Source organism: Corapipo altera, unplaced genomic scaffold, assembly GCF_003945725.1.
Source record: "Corapipo altera isolate COAL_440 unplaced genomic scaffold, ASM394572v1 180, whole genome shotgun sequence".
In the NCBI taxonomy this organism is placed as follows: Eukaryota; Metazoa; Chordata; class Aves; order Passeriformes; family Pipridae; genus Corapipo; species Corapipo altera.
The window spans coordinates 7,095,665-7,107,406 of NW_020884915.1; the positions used below are offsets into that span (position 1 = coordinate 7,095,665).

The following is an 11,742-nucleotide window of genomic DNA, read 5'->3' on the forward strand; positions in this document are numbered from 1 at the left end:
AGACCAGTGATTATGCACAGTCAGACAACAAACATGGGGGTGGAATGTGATGGAGTAAACATTTGTTGTTACTATGCTAATAATGCATTTTGTGTAGACCTCCATGTAATTATTACAAACAAAACACATTTATGTTTTGTAAATTGTAGATTTGTTTTTCCATACATGTACATTTGTGCAGATCTGGAGTGTACTGCTAATGAATAACCTGCTTAGTTAAATTTCAAATAGTTAAGAATGAAAATATTTTAACTTCTAGGAAGGAGTGAAGAATTAAGAGTTACTTTACAGGGTTTCTAAAAGCAGCACAACTGCAACTTGCAATGCTAATTCCTTTCATCTTTGGCTATTTCTGCTCAGAAGTTATGTGCTTGTCTACAAAAGATGTCAAGAGTATGTTATTTATGTGCTGGAAAAATGCTATACGAGTCTGATATGTTTTGGAAGGCTGAATAAACAGGATTCCTGGGCATTCCTAAAGATGGCAAGATGCAGAGGGAAAATGAAATAGTATTTGGGCACCAAATTTTCAGTTGCATTATATGAACATTTTGGGGAAATTTTTTTCAGTCAAGTTCTGATCCAGTGACTGACTCTTGTAATTTGGGAAGTGCATGCAGTATGCACTGTATGCATCTTTAAATTCCTGTGGCAAGTTTGTGAGGTTTCAGGCTTTGCTTAAAGCTTCTTAAAGCCTCTTTCCCCCCACCTTAAGAAAAGTGCTCCAAGACTTGCAGCTTCACCGATACTACATGCTGACCTTGGCATAAGGCAGTAATTGTGTGTATTTCTGGTTTGTATGTATAAAAAACTGTTTCAACTTGTGATCTAACTCTGTGAAAAAGAGTAACCTCGAAGTATGTAGACATAGGGTCAAGTTTATGGCAGATCAGCTAGATTCTAGGATATAACATGCTGCAGTTGTAGCTAATAAAGATGCAGCAGTGTGGGACCATGCTAAAATATAAAACCTGCTGGAGCAGTAAAATATGGATCTTTAGCTTTTTGCTGTCAGTGGGTAATTATGGGCGTGATGATGGTCCAGCAGTTTTTTAAGATCCTTTAAATGTTTAGATGGAGGAAGTTGGCAGTTCCCTGCAACATCAGAATTTGTTCATTGGTGATCCAGAGTATCTTTCTTAAGCCTGATATCAAACTCTAATGTGTGATAAGTGTGGTTTATGCCTACATCAGGAAATCCAAGGGAGTGCAGGAGTGGTGAGCTGATCCCCAGGTGCTCGCTGTCGAACTAATGGCACGCTGCTCTGGAACTGCAGTTGCTTTGATGCAGTTTAAAAGATTCTGAAGTTGTGCTCATGAGATGCTTGGTAAGACATTAATATGTCCTCAGAGAGTTTCTCATGCCTGTTTCTTGCTGTAGGAAACACTGAATAAATCCACTAGTTCCCGAAGCTTGAAGTCCCTTGAGACAGAGAGCGGTGAAACGGAGCTGGAGCGAGTCCTGCGCCGCCGCAAGGTGACCACTGACCAGGACAGTGGCAGTAAGTGGCTGCGCTCCTTTGCAGTTCTCTTCCTCTCCCTGCATTAAGTGACTCTTGAAGCTTTACTGTCTCTTCCAGACCATTGCCATTTCAGCCATTATGGAGAACTCTGCCTGCTTCCACAGTGACTCACTTCCTGTCGCACCTGTTACTTTTCATGCCCATTTTCTCCAAGAGATGCCTCTGTTGGAATTTTCTGTGTGCACAGACACCTTCACTCAGGTTCTCTTTCCAGCCCACAGCTCAGACGTTGTTGCTGGAGTTAATAGTCTGGGCCTACTGTGAAAGTACTCCTGAAAGTAATGGTAACCAATGAAATGAGGGTTTGGGGCTGATGATTTGAATTACCCTGCTCTGTGGAGCAAGTTTTATGCTGTGCTTTACTGTCATCTGTAAAAAACTTAATGTTCTGCTTGGTTACAAACAGTCTGTGCAAGTGTAAGTCCATGCCATAGCTGATGCAGATGTGGCTGGTTTGAATGTTGCTGCATAGTTTTATCTTGAACTTTATAGACAGTTCACTGGCTCCTCATCAGTATTGAGAACAGGCTTTTCTGTTATCAGGCTGGTTCTCCCTCCTGCTCCAGCTGGAAGAGCACTGGCAAGCTGTGACTGGGTAGTGCTGTGTGGACAGCAGGACTTGCCACCCCAGAGGGTGAGGGGATTGAGTGCATGTCTGTGTCAATACAGCAAACACTGCTTGTGGTACAAGAAAGGGTTAATCTTGGTGGGGAGAGCAGAAGCTACAAACACGATGTTTTGATACTCTCCGTGCACTGTTCATTAAAATTCCATTTTGATTTCTGCTTGAGTTCTGCTGTACTTGTGTTTTTTCTAGACCAGTCAATCTGGGTAACAGAAGCATTGAACGTTTTTTTGGGTTTTAGGTCCCACTGGAATCTTGGCCACATCAGAATCAAAATCTCTGCCTGTGCTAGGTTCAGGAGCCAGTGCTGCACAGACAGCATTGAACAAGAAAGACGTGGAGGCAGAATTCGCTTCCAAAGTACCCAACTCAGGTCCTGTCTCTAACCAGCCTCAGGCTGCCACGGGCTCCAGGCCTACTTTGCAGTAAGTAGAATATGGATTTCTAGATATGTTTTAGTAGCAGATGTGTTTAGATGGTGCATTTTGAAAGGGATTTAATATCAATTTTGGTTAACAAGATAAATGTACGGTCTGCAGCTGTTTACCACTGACTTGTCAAATAATTTGCAGTCTCTTTTGGAAGTAGAAATAAAATTCTCTGTGATAAAGTTCTTTTCCTTTTAAAATCTGTGAACAGTCTTCAAAAAGAGTTCATCTTTTCTGCCACAAAAAAGAATTCAAGAGTTTTTGAGGAATAGCGAGGTCGAGGGTTTTTTCCATATCTTGGAGAGAAGAGGGATGAGAGTTATATTGTTCTCTTGATTAAAAGTAGTTCTAGCAAATATTTAAAAAATACAATCACATGAGTCGTACTGGTCTGTATGCAGGTGTGAGGGTGGTTTCTGTTGGACAAAAGCAACAGAAACTGACTATTCCTCTTAAAAGTTTGCTGGTAAATACCTTGAAATCTCAAGATAAAAAAGAAATGCAGCTAGTGCTGCATTTGCACACAGGGGCAACAGAATCTTCGGTTACAGCAGATTGAAGACCCAAGGTGGCAGTTCAGTATCAGAGAGTTAAACCTGCTTTAGCAATATTTATTTCATACAGATTCCCTGGAGGAGGGGTTTGTTTTACAACAATACCAAGCTCCTTTTGGATTGGGCTGTGCACTTGCTTTGGTTCCCTTGCCAGGCTGTTTGTCATTTTGTCACTTCAAGGGAAGGAAATAGATAAGACAAATCAGATCAGCAGAATACTGTAGTCATGGCTAATTAAACCTCTGATTTCCTGCTCTGTCAGTTAACAAATACCACCAGGACCAATTCTAGCAAGTCTCCATTCCTTGGTTCAAATGGTAGAGTCATGACAAATGAGCTGGATATTCAGTTTGCATCTCTTTTATGAACTGATACTTCACTCTTCTGCAGGTACTTTCATAATTTATTTTTGAGTGGATAAAGAGCCCGGTTTCCTTTTGTGCTTTACAGTTGTATTTAATTTGCACTGAGTATTAAAAGCAGAATGCCTTTTCCAATCATATGTATTTTCTCCTTTTATTTCATTTAAGTATCCTTAGAAGAAAGATGATCTTCATTTTAATTTAATCAGAAAGATGAAGATTCGTTCAGCAGTTAATTTGACATGAATAATGCCATTGCATTTTTCTTGAACTGCTACCCTGGTAGAAAGATGAGGTTGTTCCTGAAAAGTACTGTTTGTAGTTTGTGGATTTCTACAATTTTGAACAGATCAGAAAATACAAGCAGCTCCCATCACCTTTTGTGTACCTTTATTCCACCAAACTAAGTGGAAATTGCATTTACAAGAAAGGAAATGAAATAATTGCAGGCCCCAAGGTCTCGCAGAATGCGTGGTGAATTGACAGTGAAAAGGATCTTGTGCTGACAGTCACAGTTGTTATGTGTTATAAAAGCATACGTGAAGCTCAATTTATTTCTCAGCTTGCCTATTCAGTGACGTACTGAAAGACACGTTTCACTTTAATTTATTTGTTTAAAGCATTAAAACAAATGTGGTGGGCCAGACTCCTTGATGCTGCAGGGCTTCTTTGCACTGTGTCACTGCTGTAAACCTGCTTAATTGGAAAAACTCATTGTTAAGGATGATTTTCCAGCGAGGGAGAAGGTGCTGGGGCTCTCCCCCTTTTCTGCAGCTGGGCTGCCAGGGAGCAGCAGGAAAAACCTACAGGCTTCATGTTGCAGTGCAGTTACTTTTCTTTGCTCTCCTGGGTGCTGTTTGCAGAAAGGTTGGTGGCAGCAGCCCCCAGACTCGGAGGTGTGATGGCACTGGTTGGAAGCGGGGCCGTTGGAAGGAGGTGTCAGAGGGAAGTTCCTCTGGCTGACATGTCTGAGAGCTCAGCTCTCTAATTAGCCCGTTTGCTGGGCTCCCCTGGGGACACCTGTACTAGCGGTTTAGTTTGGATCAGCAGAGCACTTCTGAAGCAAGTCTGCCTATTGTCCCTGTTTGCTGTGCTTGGATTTGTATCCTGGAGTGTTCTTAGTGCAAAAACTGGATTCCTGGATTCCTTGGACGAGTGAAACTAAACCAGGAGATGTGACCCAGCCTTTAATGGGTGGCCCAGGGGCCATGTGAGAGCTGGTTCAGTGAAAGTACCCCCCCAAACCATGTGTTCTGAGGACATTGCTCTGAAGCAGAGGGGGTTTCCCTCTACACAGGGCGTTTCTGCTCCTGTTGCACCACATTCCCTGAAGCAGCCTGTGTTAAATAAACAAACAGTACACTGCCTGGACCAGATACCTTAAATTATAAGGGCATACAAAAAATTTATTGTGGCTCCTCTTCTCCTTGTTCATACCTGAAGTTAAGGGATGCAGTCCTCTCATCATTTGCAATTCCTTGAAATCTCACAAACGTGTGACTTGTTTCAGCTGTTTGCAGCAGCCAAGCAAACCTTTCACAGCACAGTAGAGGACTGCACATCTCATAATTACCAGGTGTCTCTTGCAGTGCAGGGTTTATTCTTTTTTCTTCACCTAGATTTTAATGTACAGCTTCCTATAAGAAACCGTAGGAATAGTTGTGCATGAAATACTTCTGTTTGCTACACTATCCATTTATTAAGGCTTGTAATCTGGGGGAGGAGATGATACTTGCAGACATTTACACCTGAACAGCCCTATATTCATCATACTTTATTCATGTTGAGTAGCAGTTGAGCACACCCCATCTCATGGAGGAAGAAGGTCACACCCTTGAGAAAGACCCTTGGAAATATATCTGTGGTCAGTATGTAGGCAGCAGTCAGCTCATTAAGTAAAATCCTGTATCCTTCCCACCCCAAATCAGTGATGATCTAACTTAAATATGCACGAGGTAAAGAATTTCAGTGTTTGGTTGAAGTGGGGCTCCACACATGGTCAAGTGTAAACAAAGCACTGGCCTCCAGCTGAATTGGCTGGTCCACTCTGCCAGTGGCCAAGGGAGGGGCTGGGAGGAAGGGCTGCAACGTGTGTAAATACAGGTTAATTCTGAAATTTTCTTGTAATCAAACTGACAGATGATAGCTTAGAGAACATGGAGAAGAGGAGAGTGAGGGCAGACCCCACTGCAGTTACAACTTCCTCAGGAGGGGCAGGGACTGAGCTCTGCTCTGGGAGCAGGGACAGCACCCAGGGAATGGCTGGAACTGTGTCAGGGCAGGCTCAGGTTGGATTCTCAGGGAAAGGTTCTTCCCGCAGAGGGTGGTTGGCACTGCCCAGGCTCCCCAGGGCAGTGGGCACAGCCCCAAGGCTACCAGAGCTCCAGGAGGGTTTGGATGATCCTCTGGGGCACAGGGGGTGACTCTGGGGATGAACCTGTGCAGGGCTGAGAGTTGGACTGGATGGTCCTGGTGAGTCCCTCCCAACTCAGCATGTTCCTGTGATTAACTCAGGAGAAAGACTTGAGTTTAGAAACTCTAGGTGAGGTGTTATTTCAGTGCAGGAGATTGTTAGAGGGGTGTGAAACCATTAAGCAGGTGATTTGGAATGCATAAAATTTTGCTGAGGTGGTGCTTAGGGGGGAGACATCCGTGATATGTGTCCTGTAGAGAAACTGAGGCCTTGCCTGAGTGTGAAGGTAACTTCCTCTCCAAATCTCTTCCCAGTGTTTAACCCAGCATGAGTGTAATTCTGTGACACCTGCTTAGCAGAGAATAGGTGACAGTTCAGTTCCCTTGGGAGCAGAGTTCCCGTGACCCCCTACAGTGTTTAGGCACAGAAGGGAAAGGTGTGTCTGGCTCTGCGTTTTTTGGGTGTTTGGTGGGGGTTTTTTTTTAGCACTTTGTAAACATTGTGTTTCTGGGCAGCAGAGTTCTCTGCTAACAGAGTGAGCTATAGAGAGGGTTGGTCTTAATCTGATGATTTTATACAATTAAAGGATTTGTCCTCCTTCTCCTGCCTGTAATCTTAGTACCCCCAAATCATCTACCAGCTCTGCAGGGAGCAGCTCAGCCTCAGCCTCAGAGAACTGCAAAGGTTTTCAGTGCAGCTTGAACATGGACAAATTAGTTTGACCAACAAATGAACAAAACAATGGGATGTTCTGAAAGTTTGAGGATGTTCTCAGTTTTAACTGTTTTAAAAGTTACTGTCACACATTTTTCTTAGTGTGGACTCTGTGTTCCTTCTCAGTGCAGGTAGAAGCTCTCCAAGATTCTTCATTTAAATGAATTTGCCAATCTTTTTGAGCATTTTCAAAAAAAAGTACCTAAAAACGGGAACAGTCTCCATACTAAAGGAAGTCTGCAGTGCTGTTCTGCTGGCTGCTGTGTTGGCCACCTTTCTACTAGATTTTGCAAGGGCATTCTGAAATGGAGGTTTCTTGCACTTTTTTCATAGATATCTGGTGTTACAGGTAGCACTGGTATCAGAGAAGGGAACAATGGACTAAATCACTAGTGCATATCCCATACAATTAATCTAAAGTGTATTTATCATCTAAATCTGAATTTCCCAGTACAGGTTTTATGCGTTTAGTCATAAAAATATATGCAGACTTATGAACAACTGTGTGTGAATGAGTACAAATAGAACTAGGTTCTCAGTTTCTAGCTTAAGGATATAGTTGGGCAAATAACAAGAATACTGATAACAGCATTAACAGTTTTAATGAGGGAAGAGCTTGGAATAGAACTAAATGCAAATACCTTGGCTAGACAAATTTGTAATTGTTCAGAACTGTGGCAAACTCTGTCTGCTTTTCCCAGCTTTATTCGTAGCAGTAAAAACTGTTTTTTGAAAGGGAGCACCAAAATTATGTTCATTCTTGCACTGAAACGTTCTGCTCTTGACAAACTGTTGAAAGTGAGCTGTGAATACCTGATAAATAAGGTCAATAATTTTTAACAGTGCCTCAGCTGTAACAGCAGCACTGTCAGGCTGGTGCTGCACCAGTGTAAAGGATTTGAAGAAGGGAGTACTAGTACAAGGAAGTCGGATAGTAATTCTTATTTTTATGCTTGAAACGCTGATTTAATCACCAGTTTCCTCCATTAAACTACTTTATATCGACATCTTTCATTTTTTCTGTCTTTGAAGGTGGTAAATATGATTGCCATTTTATCCATTTTTGTTATAAATGAAACAGACTTCAGAGCATTTGGCTGTGCATCAGTTGTTGGAATGCTGCCATACACTAATGCAGACTCCCCACTGTGAGCCCAGTGAAGAATTATACTTTGATTCACCAGATTGTATTAAATAGTCCAGCTGTTGGGTTTGAAAGATAGTTACCTGAAAAGTGAAATAAAAATGAACTTGGCATTTATGGCTTGACCATTTTTATAGTGTTGGGCAATCAGCTTTTCAAAAGTAGCACTTTTTAAAATAACCCTTTTCTGGTTACACTGCTTTAAAAAGTTTAATTTGCTGTAACATTCAAAATACCCCACCTTGTATTTTTCTGAATGATTGGCAACTTCTGCATAAAGTCAGCATTATTTTCTTTATGAAGTCACTAGCTTCTGATGATAATCAAATGAGTCTGAAACTGTATCTATTAGTGCCAATTTCTGCATTAATTAACTTATACCAAAGTTCTGATGTTAGAGACAATTCTTTTAATTTAAGCTTGAATGTGGAATTTCATTTATTGCATCCAGCACTGCAGTAGCAAGCTGAGTAAATTCTTTCTGAAATGGAAAGTGCAGCAGCTGTTGTTTCTATGATTATTTATTTGTTTTTAACCTGTTCATTTACTCTCTCCCTGTCAGGTGGGAGCCAGTCCATTCCCCACCCCATGCTCTAATTGTTGGTGGGGTGACCTCTTTTCTTCTTTGTCATTTTCTCTAGGACAAAGACCATCACAATAAAGGGCAGTTCATAGCAGATGGATCCAGTAGCTGAATTTCTTTTTCTGGCCTCCAGTCGATTCTACTTTTTCCTTTCTCGGGTGTTATCTTACCAGAAAAAGGGGTGAAAATAGAGGCTCTTGACTAGCCAGTGCAGTTGTGTGCAGCAGCTCCACAGTCAGGCTTCCCAGGGGAGTGGAGCTGCACACCCAGCGGTGTGTGTAGGACCTTCCAGCAGGAAGGATTTTACCCCTGCCCAGTGTGGTGCTGGTGGCTGTGTGAGTGTGGGTGCCTGCAGTGGGTCCATTCCACTGTGCCGAGTACACGTGTGTGTGACTGCCTTCCCTGAGCCTGCCCGGCCCCGTGACCTCGGGCACACGGGCTGGCAGGCTCTGCAGGGCTCAGTGGGGGAGGTCCAACCTGTCTGCCCACCCAGCAGGGTTAGGATGGCATTGGGAAACACCCCAGTCTGCCACTTCTTCGGGTCGAGCATTCCCAGTGTTTGCCATGTTCTCTGCTGTTGCATTCCAGCTAATCTGAGGATTTGCCTGCATGTTTTCAACGCTGGTATGATGCTTTTGAGTATAGACAAGTGCTTTTAGTGTTTATAGCATGATGCCAGCCTGGACAAATAACCCAGGTGTCTCTGCCTTTCCTTCCCGTCTGCTCGGAGGGCTCTTTATCCACAGGAGTCCCTGCCCCTCAGGCAGTCGGGGTGTAACCCCAGCTCTGCAGCACAGAGTGGCAGTCTAACGCCCTCAATAAATAGTTCAGCAAACCCAGCGGATGAATTTCCAGAAATCACTTGCACTTGCTCCCAGTGAGACCAGTGGCAGTCACAGGGAACACCTGGTTACACTTCCCAGTCCTGCAGTGGAGTGCAGCACAGGGACAGCCCTGGGCAGGAGGCTCTGGGATCGAGGTGTGGAGGAACCGTGTGCTCCTCCAGGCTGCAGGACTGTCAGCACACACACTGCAGGAGCTGGTGGCATTTTCTCCAAGTGCAGCTGCTCTTTTGGACACGGGGGAACCTAAAACCACCTCTGAGATGAGGAGAAAATAAATTCTTATGGCTGTCTTTAAACCAATACTTTCATAGTCTAAGGATTTTTTCACTGCCTTGTGAGTTCATTTTTCATCTTCCATGCCCAGCTTAATGAATGATTCATGGGGGGTAAAGTGACTGTTGCATTTTTTGCACTGTCTGTACATAACAGCTGCTATATCTGTAAATCTATTTACTAGCTTGGTAGACCTGTCCTGGTCATATATGCTATTAATAGAAATGCTTTTCTGTATATTTATAGTCTTCCTTCTGAATATGTGAACTGTCATCTGTATTAATATGTTTATTCTTTTTCGTTTAGATCAACTAGTCATACAGAATTTACAAGAAAAGCTTCTAGCAGTGAAAAAGACACCAAATCCGTTGTAGTTTTAGATCCTGTGTCCACCAGTGGGGATCAGATGTCTGAAAACACGCTGAACAAGAACGAAATTAAGGAAGAAAAAAGCAAGCCAACACATAAAGAAAATAATGTTGAGAAAATAAAAGAAACAGATAGTTCTAACTGTTAATTGTTATTCTGAAAGGCTGTAACTTTTGGGAATCATTATCTGGATGTGTGAATTGCTTAGGTGTGTTACTCGGGGCTGCAGCCTGTACTCCAGACAGTTTTCACTAATACAGATTGAAACGGTCTTTTTGTATGCAGTTTGGTTACATGCACTGAAGTGTTAAATAACTGTGTGTCACTCAAAATCCCTTTCCCATTTTAATTTTGCAGGGAAGGTTATTAATTTCTTAGTGTCAGTTACCTTTACTTTTAAACTGTATTTGAAAAGGCTTTTTAAATTCTTCTTTTATTGAGAAGATGCCTTGTTAAAGGTTGCCAGAAGCCCCTTGCATCCCTCTTGAACTGGACAGCTTTGGGTTAGACCCTGTGAAGGTGATTACACCCTCATCAGCTTCAGTATGGGGGGTGTTACTAATTATTAGAAAAAAAAACACCAATGTGTTTAGACACATTGCTTTAAAAATATTTGATATCTACTTAAACCAAGATCCTGCTGGTCCCCTCACTGCTGTCCCCACACACATTCCTTTGAGGAAGTGAAAAGCACAAGCACAACCCTCCTGTTTCAGGTTGCCCAGAAACCGAAAAGCAGAGGCAGTGCAGCATCTCATTGTGGGACCAAGACTTTTGGCAACAATAGCCAGAGTCAGAGGTTTGTGGGCTGAGACTGGTGCTCTCATTTGGATGAAAAGCTTTGCAAAGGAGGACTTCTTCCTGCTTTTTGTTTCAATGTTATATGGCAAATTTTGGAACTGCTGCAACTGGAGTCTGTATTTGCTGCAAAAAAATAACTTGCCCTAGGCTATGGCTGGCACGGGCTACATTTGGGATTATTCAGTCCTAATACTTGGAATCAACATTTTGAGAACTCTCAGTTGAAAGCTCACAGTGCTAACAAATTAGCCCCTGCTTTGAACCTGGCACACACTGATGGCAATAATTTATTAGGTGACACTCGAGATATCTGTATTTGATAACAGAAATCCCAGTTTCCCTCAGCCCTTATTTCCTATGAAGACAGTGAGATAGGAACATGATTGATTTGCTCCACTGCCAGTTCACATTCCACTGTAGTCTCTTTTAAAATTTAACACAGTATCTCATTCTTTTATAATGAATGAAGAAATCAGGGATTTACCTAAAGATTGGTGTAACTGGAATTGGGTGGTCACGTACTTGAATGCACTTGGATTCTTTTTTTATTTAAATATTTGAAACAGTGATAGTATTGAAGGATGAATGTTCTGAGTTTGTTGGTTTGGCTCTGCATGCAACTGTCTGGTGCTTTTCCTAAAAATAAAATGATAGTAATGAGTGTGGTGGTTTCACATCTATTTCAGTGGGTTTTGCATGTTTGCTAAGAAAATCTTGGACTCGATCTAAGTACTGAACTACATACAATTCATAAACTTGGGGAAATTTGTCTCTCATTGATGTTTTCATTTCTTGGGGGCCGTTGGTTCTGGTTGTTAATTTGTCAGTTATCTGTTACAGTGAATTTAAAATGCAACATTTCATATATGTATTTTTCCTCAAATTACTGCTGCTGTATTATATGTTCAAATTTTCACATTATACAAAAACCAGAAGTTTTTTCAAGAAGTATTTCTTTTTCTTAAACTGTTTTGTTACCTAGGGCATAAATTATTTCTTTAACTTTTCATTGTTGCTTATTAAAAAGACTCCTGACAAGTTTCCCAGACCTTGTGGAATTGACTGGTTACTCCCTTCTACCGAGTGATGCCAGTTCCAGCTTGGTGCC

The 11,742-nt window shown here is 42.1% G+C and overlaps 1 protein-coding gene across 3 annotated transcripts in view; it reads left to right on the forward strand.

Moving 5' to 3' along the window:
* Positions 1 to 11,295, forward strand: part of SHTN1 (shootin 1) — a 61,064-nt gene extending 49,769 nt beyond the window's left edge. For 2 of the 3 annotated variants that reach the window (XM_027655173.1, XM_027655175.1), the window contains 3 exons: positions 1,382 to 1,502; positions 2,390 to 2,573; positions 9,771 to 11,295. In XM_027655173.1, the coding sequence (XP_027510974.1) occupies positions 1,382 to 1,502; positions 2,390 to 2,573; positions 9,771 to 9,981 (516 nt within the window). In that variant the 3' untranslated portion in view covers positions 9,982 to 11,295. The remainder of the gene's footprint in view (positions 1 to 1,381; positions 1,503 to 2,389; positions 2,574 to 9,770) is intronic. The other variant, XM_027655174.1, reaches the window with a different exon arrangement.
* The last annotated feature ends 447 nt before the right edge of the window (positions 11,296 to 11,742 follow it).